This window comes from Triticum dicoccoides, chromosome 1A, assembly GCF_002162155.2.
Source record: "Triticum dicoccoides isolate Atlit2015 ecotype Zavitan chromosome 1A, WEW_v2.0, whole genome shotgun sequence".
Classification (NCBI taxonomy): domain Eukaryota; kingdom Viridiplantae; phylum Streptophyta; class Magnoliopsida; order Poales; family Poaceae; genus Triticum; species Triticum dicoccoides.
Window position 1 is genome coordinate 379,279,573 of NC_041380.1, and position 12,822 is coordinate 379,292,394.

Here is a 12,822-nt window from a genome sequence, read left to right on the forward strand (position 1 = left end):
TTGCAAGGAATGAAGCTAGAGATGGCAAAATAATTCAAGAAGCACATGAAATATCATATTATGTTTCTCGTTTCATGGATGAATGGAACGAGACCGTTCGAAGGAAAGCTAGAACAAAGGTGAAGACCCAACATGAGAGGTGGAAGCCACCAGAGTTGAGATGGATCTTGGTCAATACAGATGAAGCAGTGGCAATAGACAAGGTAAAGGGAGGAGGAGGGGTGGTCCTCTGTGACCACAATGGTGCCTTTCGAGGTGCTGTGGCTCACTTCTTTTTCAACGATGCTACGCCGGAGATTATTGAGTTGAAAACTTGTTAGAGGGCACTTCAGTTCGAGCGTGAGCTCGGAGTACAGAGGATTCATGTTGAGACAGATTATAAAAAGATCGTTGCCATGATCAATGAGAGCGCGAAGTACCTTTTCTGCAGTTGGACGGATGCAAGCGCATCACCGGAAATTTTGAAATAAATTTAAAAATAATATAAGCATCAAAAGTTGAATCACTGTCCATATTTAACCACACTCATGGAAATGCAAACACGGGCCGGGTCGAGCTGAACAGAGTCCAGATCTGAAACCAGCAACGGCATCCTCTGCCGTTTCGAATCCAGCTGGGCATAAATCTCTCTCCCATTTACCACCTCAGACCCAGATCGCAATCTCAGGACTCCTCCTCCCATCTGGAGCCGCTTTCTCCTCGCGAGTCAAACCTTTCTCTCCTTCTAGATCGGGGAGATGGAGCCGGCTACCATGGCCTGGACGCTGGCGGCGGCCGGTTTCGCGCTGGTGTACTGGTTCGTGTGGGTGATGGGCGCTGCGGAGGTGCAGGGGAAGCGCGCCGTCGACCTCCAGATGGGATCCATCGCCGACGACAAGGTCGGGGACAGGTATTCCCAGTACTGGTCCTTCTTCCGCAGCCCCAAGGAGACGGCCGCCGCGGCCACCGCCGACAAGGTGCCGGCCTTCGTCGACACCTTCTACAACCTCGTCACCGACATCTACGAGTGGGGCTGGGGCCAGTCGTTCCACTTCTCGCCCTCTCTGCCCGGCCGGTCGCACCGGGAGGCGACGCGGGTGCACGAGGAGCGCGTGGCCGACCTGCTCGAGGCGCGCCCCGGGAAGCGGCTGCTCGACGTCGGCTGCGGCGTCGGCGGGCCCATGCGCGCCATCGCGGCGCATTCCGGCTCCGACGTCGTCGGGATCACCATCAACGAGTACCAGGTCAACCGCGCCCGCTCGCACAACCGCAAGGCCGGCCTGGACGCGCAATGCGAGGTGGTGTGCGGCAACTTCATGGCCATGCCGTTCCCGGACGCGTCCTTCGACGGCGCCTACTCCATCGAGGCCACCTGCCACGCGCCCAGGCTGCAGGACGTCTACGGCGAGGTGTTCCGCGTGCTCAAGCCAGGGGGCCTCTACGTCTCCTACGAGTGGGTGACCACCCCGCTGTACCGCGCCGACGACCCGGAGCACGTCGAGGCCATCCACGGCATCGAGCGCGGCGACGCCCTCCCGGGCCTGCGCCGGCAGGACGAGATCGCCGCCGTCGCCAAGGAGGTCGGCTTTGAGGTCGTCAAGGAGCTGGACCTGGCGCTGCCGCCGGCGCTCCCCTGGTGGACGCGGCTCAAGATGGGGCGCCTCTCCTACTGGCGCAACTCGCTGGTGATCCGGGCGCTCACCCTGCTGCGCGTGGCGCCCAAGGGCGTCTCCGAGGTGCACGAGATGCTGTACGAGACGGCGCATCACCTCACCCGCGGCGGCGAGACCGGCATCTTCACCCCAATGCACATGGTGCTGCTCCGCAAGCCGGCCGCCGCCGCCGAATAGACAGTAGCATCACATGCGCAAGAATGCAGCAGCGAGTCCTAGCTCTTGCCGCGGGCAGCTAGGAGCGGAATCAGACGAGGAAATGCAGCTCTTGGTTTTGATCTTAGCATGGATGAATTCTTCTGTTCTTAGACATTCTTCTTGTTCTTAGACTGAGACTGTTAATTAGTTCCGGGGAGCTCGGTATCACCCGAAATCCCCACTTTATATTTTCCCTGTTTATTAATATGTGGAAGAATCGATCTGTTTATCTTGAAGCAAACATTGGATTGGAGGACTCGTCCCTCACCGACTCACCGTCTGCTCCATTCTGGCTTTGCTGCGAGTTCGTTGTGTTTACTGCAGTGATTGTGTCTGACACTCTGACCGCCGGCGTGGACGTGTGTGGTTTGACACGGTGGGCCTTTGGATTCCGTCCGGCGGCCGGCGGCCGGCGGCCGGCGGCTGGGCGCCTGGGCCGAGATCGGATCTGCGGTTGAGTTACTTACTAGGTCGGATCTGCGGTTCAGTTACTTACTAGGTGTACTATATTTCTGCGTGCGGGAGGAATCTGGAATCTGGATGCCTCTGAGATCTGGCTGTAAGCCTGTGCCATATCATCAAAGAGCCAGCTTAAAGCCGAGCCATATTAATAAGCTAGCTATACCCTGGCTGTTAAGTGGGCTTCATTAAAGCTTTAAATTATTAGTTCTTTAAGCTGGGTATAAACACGATTGGGTGGAATCTCCTAGCGTTGGCCTAGCGCCAGCGGTGTGAGCTGCAAGCGTGCTATAGCCGGGAGACTGCAGGAGAGCCCGCTCCATTCTCTTTCATGCTTTCTCTCTCTGCCACGTAAGATTTGGATGAGCTGGCAAATGCTATAGCCTGCTGACTTATTATAGAGGTAAATACACCAGAGGTCTTAGAACTTGCACGCGGCGATCACTTTGATGCACAAAGTTGCAAAATACGTGTTTGGGGTCACTAAACTTGCGAGACTGTTCAAATACAGTCACTCTCTCTGTACGCGAGCGTATCCGTCGATGCCATCATGGCATGGGCCCGCTGTCAATGACACATAGACGCATTTTTGCACAAAACCCCTTCTTCTTCTTCTATGTAAAATAAAAAATCAACAATCGATGGGACGAAAAGTTTAACTGCCAGATCTCGAACCCCAACCTAATGCTAGTACAATACAGGTCACACAAACTACGCCACACATCTGTAGACAGCTATTAAGAGTAACTAAGATTAATGTACAAAAACGGAAGCGCTCATGGAACAGAAATGGGCTGTGGTCCGGCGACCCATTTTGCACTTGTTTATTTTTCAGAAATTTGTAGATAGTATGCAAATTATAATGCCATTAATAAGATAATTTCAAATAATTTTCATGTATTATTCTAAAATAATACTTATGAATTATAAAAAATGTTTGCATAATAATAACACAAATAGTTTTTAAATATTCATAATAACACCTATTCGTTTTATTTGAGAAATTCGTGGATCAGAAAAAATTGTTCATGTATTATTTTCAAATAATATTGTTTGTGCAATTCAAAATATGTACATGCGTTAAAAAAACTACATGGCATTTATAAAAATGTTTAAACACTGAAAAATATTCATGTAAATTAAGAAATGTTCATTGCATTTAAAAAATGTTGACACATTTCAAAAAAAATTGTGAGTTTTACACAATGTACAATTATGCTCGCATGGTTCAAAAAACTGTTCGCGTAGTTTTTCTATTGCATGAACATATTTTGAATTACACGAACATTTTTTACAATGTTTAAACATTTTTTAAAATGGCACATACTTATAGAGAACAAGAGTAATAAAAACATATACATTGTCTATCTCTAAATTACATCACATGTCGCAGTTGCTTGGTGGTTGGCTTATGTGCGAGTGAATCTCCATGTCACAGGTTCGAGCCCACCGGCCGCACTTTGCATTCTTATTATTAGAAGACATAAATTTTTTTATTATCACTTTTTGGGTCCACCCGGATAGGATATATAGTATAATATAATAGTGCAAAGTAAACACATGATACTGTTGGCGTGGTGGTTGTTCAATCGTGCCACTTAGCAGTACGTCCAAGTATGGAACCCCGCCGCCCCACTATTTTTCTTATTTTAGGGGTTCCTATGTAAATAAAAAAAGAAATGCGGACTTTTCTACAAATCTATCATACAAGAGCAATTACGGTGGCTGACAGGGGGCCCGTGCCATACTGGCGTCTACGGATACGCATGCGTATGGTGAGAGTGACTGTATTTGAACGGCCTCGCAAGTTTAGTGACCACAAACACGTATTTTACAACTTTGTGCACCAAAGTAACCGCCGCACGCAAGTTCTAAGACCTCTGGTGTATTTACCTCCTTATTATACATGCTCTAAGAATCTACTCAGCAGATCCAAACCGGTCTGGCATATGCCCTTGTCCTCTGAATCTCAAGCAAAGCGACAATACACAAATACACAAATCTGAACCCTTCGATGCACAAATCCGAACCCTTCAACGTTCGTGGACCAGGCGTATTGCTTTGATCCCTCATTTTTCTGGCACACAACTACGATCCTCACTTTGAATCCTCATATAATCAAACACATTGTGTCCATCATACAGCGCGCAACCCGATCTCTTTTTTTAGAAACACTTGTTATTTTATTCATACTCATAACAGGTACACTGATTTGGATCTAAGATCTAAAAAAATGCTACAAAGTAACTTATATGACTAAGAATTATAATGAAATCTCCTGAAAAACACCTTCTTCGCAGTATTAATCTCTGCTCGAAGATATACTCCAAAGACTTCAGTAAAGAGGCTGCAATTGAACTGAAGCAACGATGTTAACACCCTTTCACCGAGACGAACATTACCAATAATGGGTTTTCAAAGCGCCTTGAGTCGCTCATCCAAAAAGATGGGAAGTCTTGATCGATGAACGTACCTGACTCGGGGATGATCCTTTAGAAGTGCAGATCGTCGAATCACTATAAGATTTCACCTTCACAAAGAACCAGACCAACAAAAAAAGCTTGACACAGCATAAACTCATCAGATTCGAGTAATCAGATCTGCGAGAACAGAAAACTCTCTAACCTCGTGGCACTGCCAGAATAACGAGAGAACATTATTCTCATAAAACTATGATAATCATTAGACGTTGACGAAGAACATAAAGGTCTTAAAAATCCAAGGTCTCCCCACCTCTTAGCGTCAAGATGGCAGCCAGAGCGAGGAGACCTAAATTTCTTAGATCACGGCGATGACGGCTGTGCGAGAAAACCATCGTACAGGAGCGTGCGACAACTACCGTGTCCCCAACCCGATCTCGTGGGAGGAGAGAATGAAGAGAAAAAAATGTGACTACAGGTGGCGCTAAGTGGGTTGGGTGACAATTGGACTGACATGGCCACATGGAGGACATATCATCTGTGCGGGCATGACGCATCCTATTTGGCGCTTCAGGCGCCTGTTACAGTGTAATTTGTAAATGTCCAAGCTAGGCCAGCTCATTCTATTTTTTCTTCTTTTTTAGAAATGTTACAAATGTGCGAGAACTGGGATTCAAACTCGCGCCCCACTCATTCCAACCGCTCCACTCTAATCACCAGGCCATCGCTCTCTAGTGCACAAGAATATTTCGCTTCGATGTTTTATTTCGTTTCTTCACATTCGCGAAAGCCCAGTTTTGGGAAGCTTCCCAAACAAGTTTTTCCCGGTTCACGGTTTAGTTTACAAATGGTTTTATTCGGGTTTTCTTTCCCCCCTTGTTTCTTTCCTTTTCTCTTTTTTCTAAACGCATGATTTTTTTCAAGAATTTTGTGTTTTTAAAAATCGATGAACTTAAAAAAATTATGAACTTTTTTTAGATTTGATGAAGTTTTTTCAAAATCGATGAACTTTTTTTAAGATTTGATGAACTTTTTTAAAATTCGATAATTTTTTTTCACATTACATGACTTTTTTCAAAATCGATGAACTTTTTTCAAATTAGATGAACTTTTCTTCAACATCGATGTACTTTTTTAAATGAATGAATTTTTTAAACTCGATGAACGTTTTTCAAAATCGATAAACTTTATTTCAACTTTGACGATTTTTTTCAAATGGATGAACTTTTAGAAAAAAATATGAACTTTTTTTCAAGTTTGATGATTTAAAAAAAATAAAAAAACCTTTTTGAAATCTTAATTTTAGTGATTTTTCATTTTAATTTTGTTTTTTAAGTCAACGGTTGGCTGATCAACCGCGACCATTCAAACATCCCTCAAGTGAGCGAGCGACCAGGCGGGGCGAGCCAAGGGCTCGCCACATGGGCCGACCCATGATTTGGCGGCTGTGAGTGCCAGCTCTCTTAGCTGTGCCTAAAGCGCCAACTAGGAGCATCCTTCTATATTGCCCTCGTATATGAGCTGAGTTTGAGGAGTGTTGTATAGTCTGGACATATAAGAGGAAAAATAAGAGTTTGATTGGGTGGGCTTTCTTTTTAGACGTCGATAGTTGGGTGTACGTCAGTTGAGAAGAAGCAACGAGGGGAGCAGGTAGTTGGCGAGCGCTTCTTTAAGAGCCCCCAACGATTACTTGGGGTGGCTGAGAGCGCACCACTTGGCGCCACGTATCGCGCTTTGGATGCTCCCTTCGGATTTTGTTTTTTCGCACGTGTTTTGGCTTTTTAAACGGGGTTTTTCGGATTTTCTGACTTTTTGGTTTTCCGCCGGTCTTTCTTCGCTTTTGGACCAACAAAACAAATTTGAATTTTTTTTGCGCGAAAAAACACATTATTTCTTTCGCGAGAGGCATGATTTTGCTTTCACGAGAGGCACAACCATGCCTATCGAAAATGAAAAAAAAAATGTGTTTTATATTTTTTTTCTTTCACGAGAGACACGGTTTTGCTTCCGCGAGAGGCACGACCGTGCCTCCCGAAAATGGGAAAAAAAATATGTTTTCTGTTTTTTTCCTTCCACGAGAGGCACAGTTGTGCTTTCGCGAGAGGCATGTCTATGCCTCTCGGAAACAAAAAAAAACATGTTTTCTATTTTTTTTCCTTATGCAAGAGGCACTTTTTGCTTTCGCGAGAAGCACGGCCGTGCCTGTCAGAAACGGGAAAAAACGCGTTTTCTGTTTGTTTTTCTTCAGTGAGAGGCACGGTTTTACTTCCATGAGAGGCATGGTTGTGCTTTTGCGAGAGGCATGGCGCGCCTCTTTAGGAAGGAAAAAAACATGCTCCCAGTTCGGTTTTTCCATGTTTTTTTCGTAAAAAAACAAGTTCGTCAAAACCTGTTAACATAGGATCCGGTTTTGAAGATCTCGACACGAGAAATCCAATGATGAAAACATTGGAGATTTAGACGCATGGTTTAAGAGATAAAATATTTTGAATAAACGGATGTACGAAAAAATAGAAAACTCTCAGGTTGCGACAAGTGGCGTGCATGCAGTGCGTCACTTGTCGCAACCTGAGAAGGTGAAATTGATTTTCAAAAAGAGTACTCCTTAATTAGTGATTTTGGCCCCCGAGTGAACGTTTTGGCCATTTGTTGGGCCATCAAAACCTTGTTCTTTCTACAAAAGTAATAAAGCCCAACAGTGTAAATAAAAAAGTTAGTAAAAATAAAAAATATTGTAAAAAAATTGTCATGATGCATTTTTTTGCCATCTATAACATGAAATTGCCAACTATTTATAAGAACATGCTAAAAAACTTAATTTCCATTGTATATAGAATAAAAACACCTATATGTATAAAACCCTTAATTTGCAGTCTTTCAAGATTTCATGTATATATAAGAATAAAAAATAATAACCGAGGAGAATTTGCAGTCAATCAGAATTGCAACATACAGCCTCTCTCTGTGTGTGTGTGTGTCTCTCTCTCTCTCATCTCATCATCTCACTGCTTGAGTGCTCTCCTAGATCCGCCCTGAAGCTTCCTCTCCTCTCCTCCTTCGTCGGCTGGCTGGAGAAGGGAGGAAGGGCTCGGATCCACTCCTCCCTTTATTTATCCACCTTATGTTTCGTCCTATACGGCTAGACTAGGTATTATTTTGTTGGACTGGAGGCTCTGACGAACACTTGTGGATGTTCTCTATATCGTCGTTCTTGTCAGCCCCTGCGATGGTGTGCCTTGGATGGTCACCTAATTCAGAAGGCCATGACCCCGGGGGTATCCTAATCAGGACGGGCCAAATGGGGACATGGGCGGGCACCTGAAGCCCAAGCAACAAAAGGAACTGACCTCGCCCTAGCCCATTCCACAAGGCAAGGTCGATGATGGCCAAGATCACATTGCGCCGCTATGTAAACTCTAGACCTTCATATCTATATAAAGGGAGGTCTAGGTATCCTCTAGGACATCTATTGTATATCCACAAACTGTCGGTAGACAGCCTGGTTTTTGCCCCCTTTTCTTTTCTGATTTTTATTTGGTTTTGATTTGAATTTGGAGTTTTGTATCACTTCAGTTGGCTTAAACACTTGGGCACCACCTTGATTTTCACCCAAGTGACTCATTTCTCTTTCTAGCCATCATCTCTTCTCTGGTCAATCTCAAAATAATATTATGAATATTTTTCTTAAATGAAAAATATTCATTTTCTCCTCTAAAACCCTAACCAGCCACTTGTGCTCCAAAGCAACCCCAATTTTTCTTGCCCACAAAAATCTAAGAAAATTCCCAAATATTCTTTGAACCCTAGGGCACCTTTCTGAGCAAAAATATTGCATCACTTTTTGGAATATTTTTTCTACATAAAATATTTTCTATTCTAGATAGAAATGGTAGTTTATACAACAACTACCATTTTACTTGCTCCAATGCTGCTGAATTTTCTTATGCATCACTACCTTCCTAGATAATTGCTAACCTCCAAAGCTCAGCTCCCAACTCTTAGTAGTTTGAGCACAGTTAACTCTCAAAGTTACTGTCTAGAAACTTACCACGAAGTAACACTCCAACTTACAACACATGAGCTCGACTCAAAGCATTGGCACAACCCTAAACACTAAGGACTACACGCCAAACATGAAATTGGGGCCAACCGTGGCTCTATGCCAAAGTGCACGTGGTGACCACGCATGTGCATGGTGCCAACCGGCTAACCGATGCACTTTGGGTGCCGCCGAGCGTTCTATGCGTCGCGTGCTCGCTTCCCAAGCTGTCGCACCTCGCCAAACCTCGCCACCATCACCGTCTCTACTCCCTTAACTCCCTCCCGGCGCTCGCCGATGCCGGATCTCGCCGCAGCGAGAATGGGCGCGGTCCGGCCAACAGAACAGTGCGTCGCGCACTGTGTTCGTCGCCACCCCCTCGATCCCGTGGTCGTCGCCGCCCACTCACAGTGCCCGCGTGAGCTGCGTCGCCTTCCCCTCGCTCACTGACACCGTTCGTCCCTGGGCGCCATGTCTAGTTGTCCTCCGGCGGAGCCCGAACCCCTCACCTCGCTCGTCTATAAATACAACCCTTCCCAGCCCTCTCGAGCATCACAAACCCACCTCACACACTCCACAAGACCGTAGGAAGCCATAGCCCCGCCGGGCAGGCCTCGGGTCGCCGTCCCCAAGCTCGAGCTCGTCGGCAATCCCCGCGGTTCGCCCTCACCACTCCAGCCCCTCCCAGGCTCGGGCCACTCTTCCAGAGCCTCCGTCGTGCTTCAGTGGTGCCATCCAACCCGGTTGGAGCCACTGGTGCAGCCTCTGGTCGTCGTCATCCCCAACTCCGGCGATCTCCGCTCTCTACCGCCGCTGGAGAGGTTCGTTCCGACGCCGTCCGACCACCCCTAGCTAATCTACGGGTACGTGCAGGTGCGCCTCAGTCTTCTCTCTCGATGTAGCCCTCTAGCTCCGGCCAAGATGCCCTCCTCGCCGACGTGTGCTCCGGCGGAGCCTCGCTGTGCTCTATTTCCTTCTCCCCCTCCCTCTCACGTGACTAGCGGGGCCCACTGTCAAACCACTCTGGCCGCGCCCGAAGCGGTACGAGTGGAGGCACCCCGCGGGTTTATGTCTTGGACGTCACCCCCCAGATCTGTTTTTATTTAAATCAAATTAAAATTTAAACAGAGAGCTTCAAACAACCACAACTTTTAACCATAAGTCCTAATGAATTGATTCTTTTTGCATTGTGTTCTTTATGAAAATATCTAGCAGCACACCAAAAATAAGATTTTTCTCTGCTGTCTAGAATTTCTATTGAATTTCAGAGTGTTTCTTGATGTTTTCTTTTTATGTTCTTAATTGTTTTCAGAAAGTGAAGCTTGTCTTGAGGATCACCAGGAGGAGTGTGAACCTCACCTGCACTAAGGCAAGCCACAACAACATTTTCATGGTGCCATTGCAATATTTGTGATTTTTCAACTTGAATGAATAATTTAGTTCATGCATTTAAATCACTAAAATAAATATACATCTATTATGTTGAATGCTTGTTTGTGTTGATATGTTTGTTTACAGAAGGTTAAAGCTAACTAAGTTAGTTTAAGTCACTAGAAGTTATATTTGATTATGAAGAAATACTTTGTTTATGAAAAAGAATTAGTTTGGCTAATATTTTCTTGAGTGAGAAAAGAATTATGCTAAGTTATTATCATGGTTAGTTTGCTGAATAAACATAACCAGAAAAGTGTTATGAGTTTCTGATATGTATGGTTAGTGCTTGATATAGTTGGTCCGTTATTGTTCAAATGATAAGTGATGCATGTTATATGACTGCATTTGCATGGCATATCATGACACCGATTATTTTTACTCTAAGTTGAACATGATAATAACTCAACTTGAACATATTGTTGATCGGGTCATGGTGCCACTGAATCGAGTTTTCCCAAGTGCAACCACATTTGCCTTTATGGGAAGGCCTTTATTCGGTCCGTTTTCATGCCTCTGGTCGATGCCTCCAACGAGGGAAGGTTATGGGCGTGCGTTACCCTGGCCCGGTAAGCATACATAACCTTGTGTGCCCGTTGTTGTTATGGTACCTTGTCCCCATTTGGGATCGTTTATGTTTTGCCACGGCGGTGGCCGTTGGTGTCTTTGGTAGACACGGGGCCACCCAGGACTTAGCCCAGTGGGGAGTGAGTTGGAGTGGCCGGGGGAGTGCCATGGCAATGGAGGGGTTCTGTCGGAATGCCGTTGGTCCACCCGATTGGGAGTGCGAGGCCATGGGTTCCGTGGTGTGGGTACAGTGCACTACCTCTGCAGAGTGTATTTAATCTATCGATAGCCGGGTCCACGGTTACGGACACGCTCGTAAGTAGGTCACACCATGGGTCAATGTTTAAATAATTCTGCACACTAATATAACAACTTTGTACTTTTGGAAAGAGGATGGTTGAGGAACCAGTTTGATGATGGAGACCAAGTTGTTGGTCAGTATGTGATCCGAGAAAGATCATCGTTTGGTTACGAGGTAACCCGATTAAAGACCAAGATGTTGGTCCGTTTGTGATTCGAGAGAGATCACCGTTTGGTAAGCAAGTCCGAGGGACTTGAGTCACGAGATCATGATCACTGCATTTCTAGTATGATTTTGCATTAATGATTAAAGTGGTTAATTATCAGGATATTGTTGTCATTATGTTTATGTTTGTTGTGAGCTTGCAAGTACATTCAATGTACTAACCTGACATGTCATGCCAGCTTTCAGGAAATTCTCATTGGAACGGAGTGCTGTCCGAGTGTAGATCGTGTCCACATCGGTGTCCCTGTGCTATGGAGTCCCGCTTCATCGTCGTTCCGCTGCCGCATAGCTGTCTTGATCGAGGCCCCTTTATGTTCACTAAATAATGTACATATTGTTCAGCCGCACCATGTGTGCCACTTGGCCTCGCAACTCGTTGTAATATGAACCTTATTCCGCTAGCATCAATAAAGCGGTTGTATTATGTACGAAGATGTTGTGTGTTGCCACAAGACATGGTCTCTGGGCTGGCAATACAGGGTAAACCGGTTGCTCTGAGCTGGGGTGCCAAAACGCTTAGTATCAGAGCCGCGCTGACTGTAGGACATGCTAGACTACCGCCGTGTAACTGGATGTTGGTTAGAGTAACAGCTGAGTGCCGATAGTGTTTGTAGCTGGTTGTTGCATTGCATACACTCGTTTATTTTTATTCTAACCTACTAATGGCTGTGAGTGTAGATGGCTCTAGTGTCGTATCCGTGCCAGTTGCAGTTGATGCCGTACACGTCACCGCATCTCCTTTGCAACGTGTGGCATCGGCTGTACCCTCTCGGTGACGACCCAGTCTATCGTGTGTACCGGGAGCGTCTAGCAGACTTAGTGTATGAGTATCACGCAGTGGTTACTCCGCGCACCAATTCATCTTCCAGCACTTACATTCGTACCTCCAGGAGCGGTTTCGCTTCTACCGCTTCTCAGGTTGTCTAGTTTGCTGTATTTGAGGTCCTTGTCGAGCTGCGCTATAACGAGGTCCGAATGCAGAACCATCCAGGTTTCCACTACTATCCTTCCTTGCACGACAATGGTCGTGTCCGTTTTCCTATCGTTGATCCGGAGTCTGATAGTACTACTAGCCACCTTTCTCGCTACATCATTGCTAGCTACCTTCTGATTCACGAGCTGGCTCGAGAGCTGACTCGTGCTCACACTGCTTTAGTTGCTACTAGAGCATTCACTACTCCATCGTCTACGGGATTTACTCCTTATATTCCATCCAGTTCTAGCTCACCTATATCACCGGTTACTCCTTGGAGTAGCTCGGGCACCTCGACCGTGAATCCTCTCAGTGCTCCTGCTGAGTGGGTTTCCCTTCTCACTACCCCCGTAGCCCCGATGATTCAGCCCCATCCTGCACCTGCTCCGGAGGGAGAGCCCTCGAGGCAGCGTCGTCGTGTTACCTTTAACCCGGAGGTCTCGGTTAACATCGTGAGTTCAAGATCCGAGTCCGCATCAGGAGAGGACCCCGCAGCACCAGCAGAGCATTAGAGCGATCGAGTATCTGCAGTTGTTAGGTTGATGTACGGATATAGT

At 46.1% G+C, this 12,822-nt stretch overlaps 1 protein-coding gene across 1 annotated transcript; it reads left to right on the top strand.

The window, feature by feature from the left end:
* The first annotated feature begins 556 nt into the window (after nt 1-556).
* On the top strand, nt 557-2,125 carry LOC119274583 (24-methylenesterol C-methyltransferase 2-like). The gene has a single exon (XM_037555297.1). The coding sequence runs from the start codon at nt 738-740 to the stop codon at nt 1,827-1,829; it is 1,092 nt and encodes a 363-aa protein (XP_037411194.1). The 5' UTR covers nt 557-737; the 3' UTR covers nt 1,830-2,125.
* Nucleotides 2,126-12,822: the final 10,697 nt, after the last annotated feature.

Bases quoted from the DNA above. Each gene is read 5' to 3' on its own strand.
- LOC119274583 (XM_037555297.1), top strand. From the start codon at position 738: ATGGAGCCGGCTACCATGGCCTGGACGCTGGCGGCGGCCGGTTTCGCG.